Here is a 19,237-nt window from a genome sequence, read left to right as displayed (position 1 = left end):
CAGGTTCCACTTTGGCTGGTGAAAATTTGCAGAAGATATAGTGAGCAGAAATTGTAGGGAGTATGCACTGAACATTGGATTGGACCTTCACAAGTAAGCCTGCAGACCAGTAAACTTGAACAGCAAATACGGGCTGAGCCTCTGAGGTCTGTGTCTCTCTGAGAAACTTTTATAACAAAGGAATGGCCAATCACTGTGGCATCATAGATGGATAGGAAAAAGGAAAAGGGGACCCCTCTCCACAGATCTCCATAAATGATTGTTTATGCTATTTGCAGTTTGCAGAAAATGATTGTCAGATACTAATGTCTGGATTACAGAGAGGATCAATGTTGCCATCTCAAAGTCCCTGAGGCAGCAAAGGAGTCCACCCTACTGCCCTCAAGCCCAACCAAGGACTGCTGGTTGGCCCTGGCCTAGACAACCGCCATGGTTTGTGACAGCTCTAAGACCAGGAAATCCACTTTTCAGAACCAGGGGCTTCTGGAGCTGAAGAACACCCAGTGCAAAAGCTGTCTCTCCTTCCAGAGGCATGCAAATGAAAATAGCACACACACAGTCTGTCACCCCCAACACCCAGAAATAGTTAGCTAGAGAACAGCCCCAGCCTACCACGTTCTGTGGGAAGTTCATACTTTGAAGTGGAAAGGATGTGGAAAGGAAGGAGGGAGAGACACACATCGGAAAATCATCATTAATCGTTCTCGGAATAACCACAGCGCCTTCCCCCCAACCCACAATGCGCCCAGTCACCAGCATTGGCCAAGGTCTGTAGAAGAAACTACCAAATATGATAATGCAAGAAACATATGAGGATAGGGAGGGTGGTTGAGCTTCCTCTCTGGGTTTCATTATTCAGAAACCTATATTTATGCATAAGAATGTCTAGAAAGAGAAACACCAAAGTGAAAATTATGATCTCTAGATGGTAGGATTATGGGTGCCTTTCTTCCTTTTTATTTCTCTATATTTTATAAATTTTCTACAGTGAGTCTCATAAAAATATCTATGCTGTTCACACATAATTTTCATACAGATTTTAAAAACATGATATTTTTATATAGTCTTATGAGAAAACAACCATGTGCAAATTGTATATGTACAGTCTGATCTCAACCCTGTAAACAAGAGAGATCATCCAAAGGTTAACTAGGAGGTTATGGCCTTTAGTGGCTGTTTTTGTTTTTGTTTTTTTACTTTTCTCATTTTTTGGTTTTTTGTTTTCTCTCTTACTTTTAGAAAAGTGTTCTTTAGTTTTCCGTGTTTTCTAGGTGGCCTGTGTAGCCTGAATATATCCAAGCTTCGTCAGCTTTGGGGTGGTAATGGAGCTACACTCACTTATCAACTTCCAACCCACATATACCCAGGACCTTACTTAATTTTCAAAGTTCCCCCTCCCACCTCCTGAAAGTGTTTCTGGAAAATCCCCAGAGGTTATGACAAGCACTGGCCAGCAGCTGGTACTCACCTGGGCTGGTCCCTGCAGCTGGAGCTCCACTTGCCCCCCTCTCAAGCTCACTTCAGGCCCAGGCTGTTGCTGGCTCACTCCTGCTGCTCCCAGCCCTGTCTACTCTGCCTCCCGTGCTCCCAACCCTTCCATGTCCAGACAGCTTCCAGCTGCTGAGCGGTAAGAAGTCATACGGCTCCCTTCCTCCTCTGTCATGCACACCTTTTTGTCCCAACAAATTACAGAAGTCTGTGACCCTGCTTTTTCACTTTTATCAACTTGGTGCCTGGCCAGCGCATGTTCATGCTTGCTGGGCTGTAGCAGTGTCCAGGAAAAGCTAGCTCTTCCTGGAAACGCCCTCAGGCCTGTGGCTGATTCCAGCTCATGGCCTCTTCCCCCCTGGTCCTCCCTCCCAAGTTTGCCAGACATGCTCTCATATTTCTGAACCATATATTACTTAGTTTATTCCCTGGAAAGGCTTTCAGATCCTAAGTGAATTGGAGATACAACTAGATGTCTACGGTAGAAGCACATACCGCCAGCAGGGACTGGGAGACACCTCCTAATTTCATTGCCAGTCATATCATAACTCAGTTGGTCCCAACTACACCTACTAGGAGAATGTTCTACTCTTGTAATTTAACAGAGAAAGAAAGAAAGTAAAACGTTTACTTATAAGTAAATGAATGTTCTATGCCAGGGTGTGTGGAAAGAATTAATTAACCCAGGTTTGATCAAGTATCCAAAGGGTACTTGGCTGGGTATAGAACCATGTGACTCTGGCTGGAACCTCTCCTACACAGTTAAGTTCTTTTGATTTAAAATGAGATTTTCTTTCTAGAGGAAAGAGTGGATAGTTATTAAATTTGATCCCTCCTTCAAGCTTTGCAGTACCCTAAGTTCAAATAACAGGTAAAAATGGCCACTTTCCCATTCATTTCCCCAGATAAAAACAACTCAGCAGCTTTTTACAGGAAAATAGCATCTCTTCAATCCCAGTTGTAACAAAACAAAATGGAGAGGAAGATAAAACTCTGGCCTTCCAGTGTGGACTTCCAGTTTTTCTTCATTAACCAGTTATTAGCCTGAAGTGTTTGGAATGGTTTGGGTGTGTGTGTGTGTGTGTGTGTGTGTGTGTGTGTGTGTGTGTGTGTGTGTGTGTGTGTGTGTGTGTTTATAACATCAAGAAAAAACTTTGTTGACAATGATCTGGCTATTGTAAATGTTTACTCTCAATCAGAAGGAGGAAGCAAACTTCAAATGATGTGTAAAGTCTTTGTAGATAAATCCATAGTTCAGATTTCTGGTGATGACATGGTCCAGATTCTGCCATCCAGAGCAGCAGAAATCACTATAACTAGAATCTACTCAGCCAGCCAAATCTCTGATCAAGAAATAGAACATTACCCACAACCCAAAGGGTTTGGCTAATTTTAATTCAGGATTCTGGAATTTAAACTGACTCCACTGCCTACCTTGTATCTAGGTGGGTTTCCAGTTTTATAACAGGATCCACACCATGTCGGAGCTGGAAGGGACCTCAGATACCACCACAGTGAACTGGCTCAAGACTCCCATGAAGAATAGACACAAGAGAGGGGAAGCAACTTGTTAAGGGACACACAGCTGTTTAGTGGTGGGGCAGGGAAGGGCACTGTGACCCAGGATGCCTGACCCACACCTGTATCCTTTCCACCATATCCAACGGCTCACTTTCAGTCAAAGGACAAAGTGCAGCCTGCTTACTTTTATTTCAACTTCGACTTATCCAAGGTGCCAAAACCTCTGAATCTGTCACCAGTTTCTGTTGTTTTAACTTCTAGAGGAACAAAAAATATAAAGCACGTGTGCATAATATTGTGTTATGTTCCATCTCAACCCAGATGCAGGACAAGTACTCCAAAAGTGGCATCGCTTGTTTCTTAAAGGAAGATGACACTCCTTGGGACACTGATGATAAAGAGAGTATGAACAACCTCTGCTGGCAGGTCAAGTGGCAACTAAGTCAGCTCGTTAGGAAGGTAGGTCACCTTGCCAACAGGCACAGAAGGTCAGAGGAAGAGGAATCTCTAAGAACATTAAGTCTAGACTCCTCATTTTGCAAATGAGGAAACCGAGGTGCAGAGTGTTTAAGTGATTTTCCCCAAATTCAAATAACTAGGAAACTATGGCACAGCACCAAATGGCAGGTCCTGGCTGACTCCTGGTCTGGAGATCATTTCTGCAGCCCAGACGGCCTCCTTATTTAGTCTGACCTTTTTATCTCACATTGCGGAAGCTGAGGCACAGACCGGGCAATGTGCTCAAGGTCACACAGTAATAAGGGATGTGTGTGAATTTTGTTTTCACTCAGAAAACAAAAGAGGACAAATGATGTTTTATATGCTTCCCACATTGTCGATCTCTGGAATTAAATACATATTTATTTTTGTATGCATATAGAGATGAGGAAAGAGGAAAGGAAGAGGGGACAAAGAGATACTTTGAGAAATTAAAGGTGATGACATTCTCAATTTGCAGTCAATAAATGACAAAATTTTTTAAAATGTATCTGTTTATGAAAGTTGCTTAAACAGGATCACTAGCAGAAACATTATGTTAGCTAGCAGTTTATTTTACTAAATGTGACTAATTTTATTTTCAATTATGTGACTTAGGTCAAATCAAGTTTTCTCTCTGGCCGCTTTCTTCTTTGTATGATGGCATTTAATAATATTTACCTTCTGCCTACTTGAAAAGGTCAGATGAGAACATGGATATGAAAGTCCTCTGTCAAACACCCTATTTCCCATCATTGTTTAAACAAATGCAGGGGTAATTCCCAGGGCAGGTAGAGGATGTGTCTTAGACACGTTTATAAATAAGTCCAATGTTTGGTGTGCAGAATTTGTTTTTTCCATAGAACCAGTGTTGTATCGGTGGCTAGGGCTCCAGTTTATAGCCCTCAGCAGTCCTCAAAGTAGAGCCCAGACATCACCTATGACACTGTTTCTATAGGACATGAAATGGGACTTCTACCTGGGAGTCTTAGAAACACACCTGCTCTACAGCTGCCCTGGAAGTGTGGCCTGTGCTGAAGCAGCTGTGGCCCTACCACTCCAAATGACAGTGACTATCCAGGGGGTGAGGACCAGGAAAAGCCTGGGCTGAAGAGGGTCCTGAGGAACCTGAGAAATGGAACTCTGGAGTCCCTGAGGTCAGGGGTGGTGACCCAGCAGGGGAGAGAAACTCAGAACTAACTAGGGTAGAAATCTGGAGACTGAGGATGGGGCTGGATGCTGGAGCCGGGAGTGGGGGGATAAGAGATAAGCAGGGGCGAATTTTAAGTATCGCTTCCTAGCCCCCCACCTTCTCACATCCTGCTGCCCGCTGGAGCAGAGAGAAGCTGGCTGAGGACACAGAGCGGGTGTGGGGGTGGACGGGGAAGAGCTCCCCACAGTTTTCAGGCACATCAGTTGAACAATTTCCAGTAAATATCTTCTGTCCACTTCATACATTGTCTCATTTAATCCTCGCAACAGCTCTGTGAGGAGGGAATCCTTATGATCCTCATATCTTTTTTTAATTGATGAAAAAATTGTTCAGATCACGTGAGTAACTTGAGCGAAGTCTCACGGAGCTGGCGGTTGACAGATGGGACTCAGCTGTCTGACGGTGCCTGTAGTGGCTCTTTCGCTGCCTCCCCCTGCAGGAGTGGCCTGTCTCTCCTTCCTGCTTCTCTTCCTTCCTTCCTTTTTGTCCTAGCATGAAAGAGAGCAAGAGTGAGAAAGAGACACAGAAAGAGAACTGAGAGAGAGACAAACAGAAAGGACAGAGAGAATGAGGAGGTCCCCTCTCTCCCCTTCCCATACACTAGTGCCCATGGGACTGACCACAGTCAGTCCCCCCCATAATCTGGGCTCAGGGCCTGAGGCAGAGGGAGAAGCAGAGAACGTCCGACTTGGGGTGGGAGCACGGAGGAGGCCAGTCTCCAGCAGTTGCAAAATTACCAACAGTGATGGGTGAGGACGGCAGTGATGGTGAAACCCTCAGGAATGACAGAGCTGAGTGGAGGGGGCTCAGAAGCCATGAATGAGCCAAGTCAGGGTCTGCCCATTTCATAGAAAGGCTCAGGTTTTGCTCTTTCTTGCTGGTTTTCCCCACTGGTTAGTACAGTGAGGGGGGTGGGGGGTTTACGAGATGATTTGCAAAGATGTGGGAACTTGGTCACATATCTTTATTTTGAGAATGCCTCAGCCACGTTTTCAGAAATGAGAGAATGACACGGCAGTGTCCCGATGTGCTGTGTGCATCTGTGGCACCGTGAGAGAGGCAGTGTGACTTACATCCTGCGGCTTGGGTCTGTCCAGTGGTTTAAAGCCCCTGGGCTCTGTTACACAGTGCATCTGCACGCATGTGTGCGTGCACACTCACATCCCACACACAGAAGGTGGTGTGACATGGCTGCCACCTCCATCAGCCACACCAGGCCCGGGGAACAGTAGGTTGACCTAACAGCAGATGGCTCCTTGCACATGGCTCTGCTCCAGGTATGGCCTTCAAAGACTTCATGCAGAAACAGAACTTTCCCAGGCAGAAGACCACCTCTTGACACTGTGTAGGGACAGCTATCTCAATATTCACCCCAGCTCCCACCCGACCCCACCCCACCCCAAATGCTTGAACAAGTTAAAGCTCCCTAGATTGATATATTATGTAGAAATTTCCTGTTAGATCTCAAGAAGAAGAAAGGCCATAGGCATTCTATAGTTGGTTCACACTTTTAGAAAAATTAACAAGCTTTATTCAATACTATTTGCAGATGATTGTGAAAACCTATGAGGAAACCATTCCTACAGTTCAAGGTAGTATTTTTTCATTATTTTGCTTTTCTACTGTCACCGTCACGGCAGGGTGAACAGCTCTCCATTTTCCTTCCCTCTGCTCCCATCCATGCATTCCACTGCTGCTCGGTGCCTCCAGCCTCTTCTTAATTCTATTTCCCTCTTTGCAGTGGCAGCTAGAACGCTCAGAACCAAATCTGTGGCCCACCTGTGGTCAGAACTTTATTTCAGCTTAATCTTATTTCTCCCACATGAATTTTCCTTTCATCTCAATCTCTTCACTTATTGATTTTTTATCTTCTGATGTGCTAAAAATAAGCCTTCTTAAATCCTTTCTAGAACATGGCAGGAAATAAAAGAAACAAGGTCCCCCAGAGTTACCCATCTTCTTTTCTTCTGACCACCACCAGGCTCTAGGCTTTTCTTTACACAGAAGCTCCCTTGCTCCATCATCCTTTTCCCAGTGATCTTTCTGCCCACCTGTGATCCTCATCCTGTGGTCTCCACACCTTCTAGTTCATGGTCAGCAGCCTCCCCTTGGCCCACATCCCCCTTCACTACTGTTGCCCAGGCTGGCTTCATTAGCCCTCCACCTGGCTCCTCCTTATCCTTCATGGCTCACCTAACTGTCCCCTCTTCCTAGAGGCATTCCCTGGCCACCTTTCTAAGTAAGTTCCCCTGCGCCCTATAATTTCTATCACATGTGCCTTGTTTGTTTCCTTTTTTCTTTTTTTTAAAGATGACTGGTAAGGGGATCTTAACCCTTGACTTGGTGTTGTCAGCACCATGCTCTCCCAAGTGAGCTAACCGGCCATTCCTATAAAGGGACTCGAGCCCGTGGCCTTGGTGTTATCAGCACCACACTCTCCCAAGTGAGTCACAGGCCAGCTCCTTCATTTCCTTTTATTTTCATGTATTTTTTCTCTATGTGCTGTCTGCTTCCCTACTAGATTAAAGATCCACAAAGACAGAAAACATGTCTGTGTCTCTCAGCTCTGTATACCCAGCACCTAACTCTATGCCTCAAGCCTAGTAGATTCCGGATTTTTCCCCCCAGGCCCTTTCCCACATCACCTTCAGTCTGTGTGTGTGTGTGTGTGTGTGTGTGTGTGTGTGTATGTGCACGTGTGTCTGTATCTGTATTGTGTTGTTGAGGTGAAATTCCCATAACATACAATTAACCATTTTAAAGTGCTCAATTCAGTGCACTTAGTGTATTCACAATGTTGTGCTGTCACCACCTCACTCTACCCAGAAGGGTTTTAATACATATTTTTGGAATGAAAAACAGGGATAAGTAAATAACTTTACTGAATTAAATTAGCTACTTCTTTTCATTTGGCTCATCATAACCACATTTTCTCATACTAATGGCCATACAGGCCTGAGCACATGTGCCAGAGACTTATAGTCCCAGAGCACACCAGACTGGCAGAAAAGAAACCATTTTTAATATATGATGTCTTCCTACTTTTCAGCTATCCTGTTCCAATACAATAAACTTCCTCATTACTTGGTAAACTCATTTTTCTTTATTAAATATGAAGGACAAGGCCTGATCCTGTGATCTGTTTTTTCTGATCATTTGCCTGAAGGTGAAAGCAGTAGTCAGAATGTTGAATATTCCACCTGTTCTGATGACACACACCAGATCCATGGTCTATAGTAGAAGCATGTACTGTTTTCAGTGTTGTAAGATGCTATGGGTTAAATGTGTCCCCCAAAAGTTCATGTATTAGAAACTTGACCACCACTGTAAGAGTGTTAAGAGGGTGGGAAATCCAACTATAGTATTTGAAATGTGGTGCCTTTAAAAGGTGACTAGACTGTGGGGACTGTGCCCTTGTGAATGGATTGATCCATTCATGGAGTAATGGGCATGGTTATGATGGCTTTATAAGGAGGGCAGCTGAGGAAGTTAGCTCTCTCTTGCTCAGCCCATTCTCCCCATGTGACACCCTGCATTGCTGTAGAGAGTCACCACCCAAAACAAGGTCCTCACTAGATGTGCTCCCTGGACCATGGACTTCCCAGCCTCTGAACTATAAGAAATAAATTGTGTTTATTCACAAATTACCCAGTCTTAGGTATTCTGTTATAAGCAACAGAAATGGACTAATACAGAATAATAATATTCTTCTTTATTCATCCTAATAAGGTATAGAAATCATGTACTACTCTGCACACCAAGATGTATCTGTGACACCCAAATACTGTATATATATTTACAACTTTCTTTTTTGGGAGGTGTTTGCTATATCCAGTAGGAAATTTCCTCTCTTCAAAATTTGCTTTCAAATCTAGATTTTTCCATATCCTTGCAGTGACATCAAATGCAAAATATAATTGGATTCAGTTATTGAATATTTTAAAACAAAGTGTTAAGGATTAGGGGCAGGCAAGGCATTGTAAATTATTTAACAATGGAGGTTAAAGGTCAATGGACACATCAACCTTGAAGGCTGAGCATTCTGTGACTAATATGTAATTGACTATGAGTCTCCAGGTCTGGTTTTCGGTATTGTGTAAATGCCCACCCACCCTGAATAAGTAACAACTAATACCAGATCCATGGAAGAGATTCCCATTTCCCATTCATTCCTCCCCTATGGAATCTTATCACCTCCTTCCAGATCCCTCTCTCTCCTACTAGCCTAGATTAAGGCCTCCTGTTTTCAATTCTGACCAATTATAATAGTCTGGTAACTTGCTGGATCCCTGTACCAGCCAGCTGCCAAAAAAAAAAATATTTTTCTTAAAGTTAAAAAAAAAAGGTCTGGTAACTTGCCTGCCGGTCTCCAGCCCTCTCACCTTCTTCCCATCAAACCTTACTATGACATAGGTTGGCCTAAAGTACAACATATATCTCTTTGCTTACCTGAACAAAACCTTTGAGAGTCTCTCCATGTCTTATAAAGTCCAAATCTCTTAGCCTAACATTTAAATCTTCTATAACTTGGCTCTTCATTAAACCTCTCCCTGGCCCATATCCCAGAAATGCTTTGCGCATCCTGCCTCAGGCCTCTGTTCTTGCCCTCTGGCAATGCCTTTCTCCCATCCCACAGGTCCCAAGCCCATCCTCACCCTGTTCAGACATTTATCCCTGCACCTCAATCAGTTTCTCGCATTTGCTCTTTATCCCTAGAAGAGTGCCTGGCACGGATGTGTTGGGCACTTTGGTTGGTTGGAGTAAATGAACGAAAGGGCCTTAGCACCATTTCCTCCACGAACCCTCCCCTGACTTCAGTTCTCCAATAAATAGAAATCTTTTCCTCCTCTGAATACCTGCCACCCTTTATTTCTATTTCTCAGCAGTAAATTTTCAGTTTCTAATTCATATAAGATAAAAGTCCCTTTAAGGGCTCAATCAGTAGAATTAGTGATTAATGTTTGTTGCCCTGTAGGGCATAGTGTCGTGCCTTGTGCCTGGCAATATTTATTTGACGAAAGAATATAATTTATCTCAACCGGTGTAGTCACACTTGGGAAGCTTCAGCTGATTTTTTAGAGAGAAGTTTGTTGAATTTGTATTTTTTTAGGCTGCTCTAAAGTATTTTGGATGATGGTCAATGAATATTATGTGTTTATTATGATCAAGTGAATAAGCAATTTATACGCTAGCATACTGAATATCTTGACCAACACGTCAGTTACTATTCCTTTTGGGGGGGGGTGGAAGTGGGGTTGTGGAATGACTGTTGAATGCCAGTTTGTAGCATCTACGGGCAATTGATACCATTGCTACTTCTTTAGAATCAGAAGTAGCTGGCAGAAAGGAAGAGATAATTAAGAAGATTTGGTCCCACTCCAATAGTTTCTACATAGCACTCAAAGTGGAAATTTGCCCATTCCTGGTTATTGCACACTTTAAATCACTCAGCAGGATTCTTATAGGCCTACCATTATTTACTTATTTTTTCTTTTGGAAAGTAGCCAGAATCTTCACTTTCTTATATTCTATTTGGACCTTGCTTCTGAAATGCTAATAAATTATAACCCATATCACTGCTTACTCTTCCCATCTAAAATACTTTTCAAATTAAACAGAACCTGAAGTAAATTGATCATCATACTAAAATGTAGGCTTTTTATGAAAACCTCTAGGGTCAACTTTGCAAGCCCAGTATGCTTATAATGCCTGACAACTGCAGACAAAAGTGTATTTGAAAACTAGTTTGACAAGTGCTGATGATTCTTTGTCATTTCTCTTTTAGAAAAGCAACAAGCTATTCCTCCCACAATAAGAGAAAGAGGACCTCAGAGAGTAGCAGCTCACATAACTGGGACCAACCAAAGAAGTAGCAACACATTCCCAGCTCCAAGTAAGAGAAACAGCAAATATGTGACTTACAGAAGGCAATGGAAGAATTGTTCTAAATAATTTATTTTTTAAAACTCTTACATGAATTGTTTATATGGCTATCTACAAAATGCTCGGTAACAGTCAGTTCTCAGATCAACTATTTGCAGAAGCAAGATTAAGACGAACAGCTCAACCACTGCCAGGGCATAACCAGCCTCACAAAAATTACGAAGCTAGAGAATTTTGTCTTTGAGGTTCCCAGTCTCCTGTTTTTGCTTTTTTCTTCTGATTTAATTTCTTTCTCTCTCTCTCTCTTTTATGATTACTTCTTCAACCACTTTGCACTTCCATCAAATCTTCCTTCTCTTCAAAGGTTCTAAATCATTTACTTTCACTATGAATCACTAGGTGCTCCTAGTGGCATTTATATTAAGTTGAACCATAGGAAATTTCCAATATTTGACTATTTTTCACTTACAGCAATGTCAGTTTCATATAGTGTAACCAAAGATGTTAAACCTAATTTTTGGTCTGTAGAACAGGTTAATATAGTGCTGTAATGCTCATACTGTGTGTGGGTCCTACAGTACAAAAACCCAAGTTGGAATCCCAGCTCCCCCTCACTTAGATATATTTTGAGCAAATTATTAACCAGATCAAGCTGCGTTTTCTTCATATGCAAAGTAGTGAGAATCCTTAACTCATAAAATGGTGAACAGTAACAGTAATACAAATGAAATGTCTGGTCTATCATCAGTGCCCAGTAGAGGTTTTGTCCCAAGTTAAAGAGATTTCAGACATCAGTTAATAGATAGAAAAAAGTCATATTGGGTTTTGTTTTGTTCTTTTCTGGGCAGTTGCCTTCCTCATACTCCTGAACTCATGTTTTATAAATGATTGACATGTTCTGCCTACAAGTGAGATAATTATCATGATGCTACTGTTTGTTATTCATCAACAAAGATGATAGGTGTTTTAAGATCTTCCAAAGCTAAATTTTGCACCAGTCATCGAGATGGACCCAAACTTTTAAGGAATATCATATTTCAATAGGGCCATTTTTTATACAAAATCTTCAGGAGTTAAAGATTCAAGAACATATGGATCTTTATCTCCGGGTATCTTTGTCAAACCTGTGCTTCTCTTATTTTGGAGCAAAGATGCCTTCTCTTTTGGTGATGCCTGTGACCCTGGACAGCTGAGAAAGACCAAAGAAGGACCCAAAGAGTCCCAAAGAATTAGCAGGAAGTCCTGAGCTCTAGGCCTAAAGAAATATATATGTGTTTCTTTTGGTTTCCTTCTAGATTATTTATTTGAGCTCACCAGCACAGGAAGGGAAGAAGGGGTTCAGGACAGAAGATCTGCCCAGAAGCAAAGATTGCTATCTGAGTGAAACATCCCCTGTGCCACCATTCAGAGCTGAGTGTGGCAGATGCGGCACAAATGGCAGATGAGGTATAGAAAGGCAAGAGACTCCCAGCATGTTGCAATGATACAGGAATCTCCTGATTTCTTTATGACTAGAATTTATAATCCATGTGAAAGTACAGGAACAAGAAGTTTGATGTCAGATTGAAATACTTTGCAGACCCACCAAAAATATAGGCTGACCACAGCTGCTAGGAAGAAACTCCTTGTTTTGCTTCTGTTAACTCTCTCTCTAATCTTCATCCAGCCTCCAAGAATGAAAAGGCTTTGGGCCAGAAAATAAACTCCTGGGAGTCATCAAGAAAAGGACATTCATTCCTGAACCACTTCCACTTGAGAAATGGAGAACTGGTTATCCATCAAACGGGGTTTTATTACGTCTATTCTCAAATATACTTTCGTTTTCTGGAACCTGAGGAAATTTGGGGAACAGTTTCAGAAGAAGAGAACAAAAAGAAAAACAAGCAAATGGTACAGTATATTTACAAATCCACAAACTATCCTGATCCTATACTGCTGATGAAAAGTGCTAGAAATAGTTGTTGGTCTAAAGATTCAGAATATGGACTCTATTCTATCTACCAAGGTGGAGTATTTGAGCTTAAGGAAAATGACAGAATTTTTGTCTCTGTAACTAATGAGCATTTGGTAGACATGAACCAAGAAGCCAGTTTTTTCGGGGCCTTTTTAGTTGGCTAAATGATCTGCAAAGAAAGAATAATACCTTCAATGTGACCATTCATTCTTCATGATGATACAGTATGAAAAATTCCAAGAAATATGACAAAGAAGGGCAATCTGAGTAGAGCAGCCTCAACCGAAAAACTCTGCAATGCACATTTTTTAATATCTTTGAAGGTGACCCACTTATACCAAGAAAATGACGTTGCTAAAAGAACTTCCACGGATCTAGCTGATGATATCAGTTTGCCAGCAGAAATCTAGAAGATTCTCAGCTTCCAAACATTTATACAATTAACATCTTCTGTTTTTATCATCTATTCCTCGCAAAGATTTCAGAAGAAAGAGCAACAATCCGCCTCTTAAGTAGCATATCACAGTGATAGCTTCCAGGTTGCCTTAAGGAAAAACATTCCTAAAGTTGAAAGAGAAAGAAGAAAGAAGCACCGCTGAAGGATCATAATCTTGCTCTGGAGGCAATCCTCCGTCAAGATATGCAACATGCAAAGGGAGTCTGGATTGCCCAAGACCTTACAGGATTATCTCATACACCTGGCTTTGATGAAAATGGAAAATTCCACTCAAAGTACTATCATTTTGTAAGAAAAAAAAAATTATGTCCGATGAATAGGGAACTAACAAAAACTAGTTCTGAATGGCTTGTGATTTTCACTACCAAAAGTCAGTCTGAACAAAAGCACTAAAGATATTTTTGATAAAGGACACTATCATAAGTGGTCAGCTGACCAGAAATCAGGGAGTTTGGTCTCACGTGAGCAGGTGAAGAAATAGAAAAGTAGAAATGACAAACACCGGCAAATAGCAGAAAAGAGCCAAATAAAACTTCCCTTTTCCTTGCTCTGCCACCAAATGTCAATATCTGATATATATCTGCTTAAGGTTGCATCATTTATTTTGACCCTGCCCAGAGAACATCAATTACTTCTATCTTCTAAAATCATGACACAAAACATTTAATTTCATCATTTAATCTAATTAATAGGGGAAAAAATTAGTTGGAATATTTGTCTAACAGCCTCTGATTGCTATTCCTAAACACAGAATAATTAAACTCTGTGGCTGTATGCTCAAATGTTCATTTAAATGTGTTCCGATGAAATAGGTCTTTTTCAAAAAGGCTCATTCAAATTTAAATTTACAATGTACCATAGACACTCAGCACTTATGACACCCCCTTACTTTATTTTTTCTGTAATATCAATACATTTCTTAAATACTGGAAACAGAGCACCCCCAGGGTCCTAGGCAGGAGTCAAGGGCAGCATCCCCTGCTGGAAACAGGCAAGGAGCACGCCAAAAACACCACTTCTTCGCAGGTGGCCCAACACAGCCACCACCACAGTCAAGGCTGCTGCACAAGCAGCTCAACACCACAGCTATTATGCAGGTGGCTTGCCAGATATTTGACTGCAGTGACACAAGGAGTGTCACCAGAGGAGACTGGAAAGAGAAGTGGACATCTCTCTCCTCAAAGCCCACTCCAGTATAATAGAAGAAGCAATTGCTCTACCAGGCCCCTGCTTTATTTCTGATTTTAGTACATTGTGTCTTCTCTTTTTTTTTCTTGGTCAGTCTAGATAAAGGTTTGCACATTTCGGTGATCTTTTTAAAGAATATCAAAAAAAAAAAAGACTATTAAGCAGTCTACAAATCACCATTGATGTAAATATTTTAATCAAACATTAACTTTACCTAATTTTTTCAGGGTATAATGATCTTTATATATACTGTGTAATTTGTTAAATATGTACCTATCATTCATTTTCGTTGACAGACTTTGTTATGGGAGATTGAAATCAAGCTCAAAACTTATTTCTCAAATAAATAAATAGTACCCTTAAAAAAAAATTCTTAAATATAACCAATTGACTTATTTGTTAGCCTATTTTTAAAAGCCTCTCTCCTCTCACTAGAATGTAAATGTTGTGGTATCAGAGAACATTTAATCTTGTTTACAACTGTATTCAGTACTTAGAACATAGGACCCACACAAAATATATTTGTGAATAAATGAATGACTGAATGAATACCAAACCATGTGGAAAAATGGAGAAGTATTTCCCTATTTTACCCCTTACACTAAAATAACATCGGGGAATTTTAAAAGTTCCAAGTGGAGAAGAACTTTATAACCAAGATTTAAAACTCAAAGAATAAGACTGATATTTTTGATAGCATATAACTTGCAGATGGAAAAGAATTAATTTTTACTATATATTTTTATACTAAAAATGTAAAATATGTGTTAACTTTTTCAATAAAATGGTATAATGTTGAAGTATGCAGTTTTTTTTTTAATGCTCACATTTGTTTTATAGTACCAAGATTACTAAAAATGAGGGAAAAGACTTCTAATCTCTTTTTTACGGTGATTTTTACCTGACACATCTCACAGAAGGAAGAAATAAATTGCTCTCTTTTTATTTAATATGATCACAGGTATCAATCCTTTCTTTTATGGTTAGTGCTTTTGTTATGGGTTGAATAGTGTTCCCAGGAAAGATATGTTGAAGTTCTACTTTCCAGTACCTCAGAATGTGATTTTATTTGGAAATAGGATTGTTGCAGATATAATTAGCTAAGATGGGGCCATACTGGAACAGGGTGGCCCTTGATGCAACATGACTGGTGTCTTTATTAGAAGAGGAAAATTTGGATACAGAGACAGAGACAAGAAGGGAAAACCCTGATGACAACAGACACAGAGATTGGAGTGATACAGCTGCAGGCCAAGGAGCACCAAGCAATGAGAGCCATCATCAGAAGCTGGGAAGAGACGAGGAAGGATTCTATTCAGAGTCTCCAAGGAACCATGGCCCTGCTGTACACATTGATTTCAGACTTCTAGCCTCCAGAATTGTAGCAGAACAAATTTCTGTTGTTGAAAGCCACTCAGTTTGTGACACTTTCTTCCAGTAGCCCTAGGAATCTACTATAACTGTCCATCCCTTTCTCAAGAAGTCTTTTCCATAGACAAATCATATAGATATTACCATATATTCTTTCTAAAAGCTTTAAAGTTTGGTCTTCATAGTTTGGCAGTGTCATTCAACTGTAATTCAATTTGTGTGCTGTGAGATAGGGATCTAATTTTATCTTTTACCATATAAATAGCCAGTTGTCCAGCACTGTTTTTTGGATAGTCCACCCTTTCCCCCACTGATTTTAATAACTTTTTTATTATACACCAAGTTCCCATGGGTCTGTTCCTATGCTCATTTTTTTCCTTCTTGGTCTAGTTGTTATCCTGGCACCCATACCGTTCTTTTTTTTTTTTTTTACTGTGGTAAAATATACATAACATAAAATTTACAATTTTAATCTTTTTTTGAATATACAATTCAGTAGCATTAAGTACATTGGCATTGTTGTGCAACCATCACCACTATGTATCTCCAGAATGATTTCATCATTCCAGACTTAAATGTGATACACATTAAACAATGACACCTCATCACCCCCTTTGCTCAGCCCCTGATAACCCCCATTCTACCTAATTTCTCTATGAATTTAACTATCTTAATTACTTCATATAAGTAGAATTACATGATATTTGTCCTTTTGTGTTTGGCTTATTTCACTTAGCACAATGTCTTCAAGTTTCATCCCTGTTGTAGCATGTGTCAGAAGTTCCTTCCTTTTTAAGGCTGAATAACGTTCCATTTTATGTATATACCTCATTTTGTTTATCCATTTATTCACCAATCATACCATCAGATTTTAATTACTATTGCTTTACTACAAATCTTGATATCAGGAATGTATGTTCCCTTCTTTAGTCCTGTGTTTCAAAATAATCTGAGTCCATGCACACACAGACATACACAAACACAATCTTTTAGAGATTTTGATAGAACTGTACTGAATTGATGAATTAATTTGGATATAGTTTCCATATTTTAGATACTGATACTTCCCAAGCATGGCCAACTGTATCTCTACATTTATTTAGAGCCTCTAAAATGGCTCTGATAAGGTTTTATTTATTTAGTTATTTTTGAATGAGATTTGTCTCAATTCCATTTTCAAGTAGTTGGTGCAGGAATTAGGTATTAACTTTGAAAGGTAGTGCAACATAGTGATTAAGAGCATTGTCTCTGGATCTGAATTGATGGAGTTCAAATCCTAGTTCCACCACTTACTTGGACAGATTAGTAAACTCTCTATGCCTTACTTTCCAACTCTGTAAAATGGAGTAGTAACAGTAGTTCTGTCATAGGATTGATGTGAATATTAATAGAGTTTACATTTAAGGTTCTTAGCACAGTCCCTGGTGGTAATAAGTGAAAAAAACTTGTTAGTTATTATTATTATATTGATTTACACCCAGAAACCTTGCCAAACTCTCTTACACAAAGCCTTATGAAGAAACAAAGATATTCAGTAAAAGAAAATACATGGTAAAATATTAAAACCAGAATTACTGTAAATTTAGTTGTAAGCTCCATTTTTATTTTCTACAGTACTAAAAATACAAATGCATAAAATAATTATAAATCTATGTTAACAGGTACTCAGTGTATAAAGATGTAAATTTTGAAATTTATAACATGAAGTGGGGTGAGGACAGAGCTATAAAGAAATAGAGTTTTATATGCAATTTAAATTAAGATAGTATCAATTCAAAATAGACTGTCATAACTTTAGGATGTTATAGGTAATCTCCATGGTAACCACAAAGAAAATATCTGTAGAAAATACACAAAAGGAAGTAAGAAGGGAGTCAAAATGTGTCACTATAAAAAATCAACTAAACATGAAGGCAGACAGGAATGGAGGAAATGAGGGACAAAAGAAGCTATAAGACACATAGAAAACAAATAACAAAGGGCAAAGTCAATCCTTCCCTATCAGTGATTACTTTAAATACAAATGAGTTAAACTCCCCAATCAAAAGGCATAGATTGGCAGAAAGGCAAAATAAATAAATAAATAAATAAATAATCCAACTACATGTTATATAAGAAACAAGAGACTCGGGTTAGATCAAGGGACACACAGAAGTTGAAATTGAAAGGATGGAAAAAGACATTCCATGCAAATAGGAATGAAGAAAAACTAGGGTAGTTATACTAATCTCAGACAAAATAGTCAAAAACTGTTACAAGAGACAAAGTACATATAGATTAGATTTACAGAACAGTTGTGAGGATAATCCAGAGAGTTCCTATATGTCCCACATCCAGTTTCCCCTATCATTAATAATTTACACTAGTATGGTACATTTGTCAGACTAACGTCAACACTGATACATTGTTATTAAAGATAGTCCATACTTTATCTAGATTTCCTCAGTTTTTACCTAATGTCCTTTTTCTTTTCTATGATCCTATCCTGGATACCATGTTACACTTAGTCTTTCTTTCTCCTTAGACTCCTCTAGACTATGACACTTTCTAAGATTTTTCTTGTTTTTGACGGCCTTTACAGTTTTGAGGACCAAGCAGGTTTTTGACAGATAAGATTTTATTAAGTCAAGGAAGTTATTTCCTTTTTCTAGTTTCCTAAGAGTTTCAATATGAATAGGTTATTTAATGCTTTGTCTAGATCTATTGAAGTAATTACAGGATTTTTATCCATTTACCTGTTAATAGAGTGAATACATTAATAGATCTTTTAATGGTGAGTCATTCTTATAATCTTAGGACAAACTTGAATTGGTCATAATAAGTTATTTATTGTATACATTCATAAAGTTAGTTTGCTAAATTTCACTTAGGAATTTTACCTATATGTTTATTAATGAGATTATCTTAAAATTTTTCTTCCTCTCAGTGTCCTTATCCAGTTTACAGGGAGCTTTTTCTTTTAGAGAAGAGTAGAATTTCAAAATCTCAGGCTGAAGAATGACAGCTACCAAACTTGTATAGCTGGACGAGCAATGTCAATCTGAAGAGGTTTTTGATAAAAACCCAAAAGAGGAGCCAGCCAAACCACTAGATGCCCCTGACACAAAAGAATTTATGGCAATGCAGATGCAGAGAGAGATAATGTCCTTGACCATGATGGCGATATGACAAAACTTTCTTTTAAAAATGGCCCAATGTCTCTTTTGGAATCATACAAAGACATTTATGAAAGTAAACAAGAGTAGTATCAGTAAAGAGCAAAGCTTCATTTTGCAACTTTTTTTTTTTTTAATCCAAAAAAGCATCAAACTTCATTCCCTGAGAGGAATCGATATAATACCACCAAAATAATGGAGAATACCAGTCAGGTCCTGAAATTGATCCCCCACTACCTAATTCCTCTTTGCCATCACCGGCCACTACCAGTGGCAAACAATGACAACTTCTATCCTATTCCCCATGTCTTTCCCCTGCTCTCATCTACCTTCAGTTTCCACTTCATTTTGTGAACATAAGCTACCTTTTACAGCCATATCACCCTGAATGCACCTGATCTCATCTGATATAATCTACCTTGTTTTACTTGTATATTTTGTCTACCTTTTTAAAAAAAATTTATCTTGTGTCTTATTCAGCCATGTTGAAAGTACAATTTTTGGTCCAGTGTACAAAATGTGCAAGTTAT

At 39.5% G+C, this 19,237-nt stretch overlaps 1 protein-coding gene across 2 annotated transcripts in view; it reads left to right on the top strand.

Annotated features, from left to right (window-relative positions):
• TNFSF10 (TNF superfamily member 10) overlaps positions 1–19,237 on the top strand; it is a 47,841-nt gene that overhangs the window by 2,943 nt on the left and 25,661 nt on the right. Inside the window, exons 2-5 of one of the 2 annotated variants that reach the window (XM_063115252.1) lie at positions 3,331–3,468; positions 6,249–6,291; positions 10,485–10,592; positions 12,249–12,976. In XM_063115252.1, the coding sequence (XP_062971322.1) occupies positions 3,331–3,468; positions 6,249–6,291; positions 10,485–10,592; positions 12,249–12,700 (741 nt within the window). In that variant the 3' untranslated portion in view covers positions 12,701–12,976. Of the gene's footprint in view, positions 1–3,330; positions 3,469–6,248; positions 6,292–10,484; positions 10,593–12,248; positions 12,977–19,237 lie in introns of those variants that run through there. The other variant, XM_063115260.1, reaches the window with a different exon arrangement.

Source organism: Cynocephalus volans, chromosome 1, assembly GCF_027409185.1.
Source record: "Cynocephalus volans isolate mCynVol1 chromosome 1, mCynVol1.pri, whole genome shotgun sequence".
Classification (NCBI taxonomy): Eukaryota; Metazoa; Chordata; class Mammalia; order Dermoptera; family Cynocephalidae; genus Cynocephalus; species Cynocephalus volans.
This window is presented reverse-complemented; position numbering and strand designations above follow the sequence as displayed.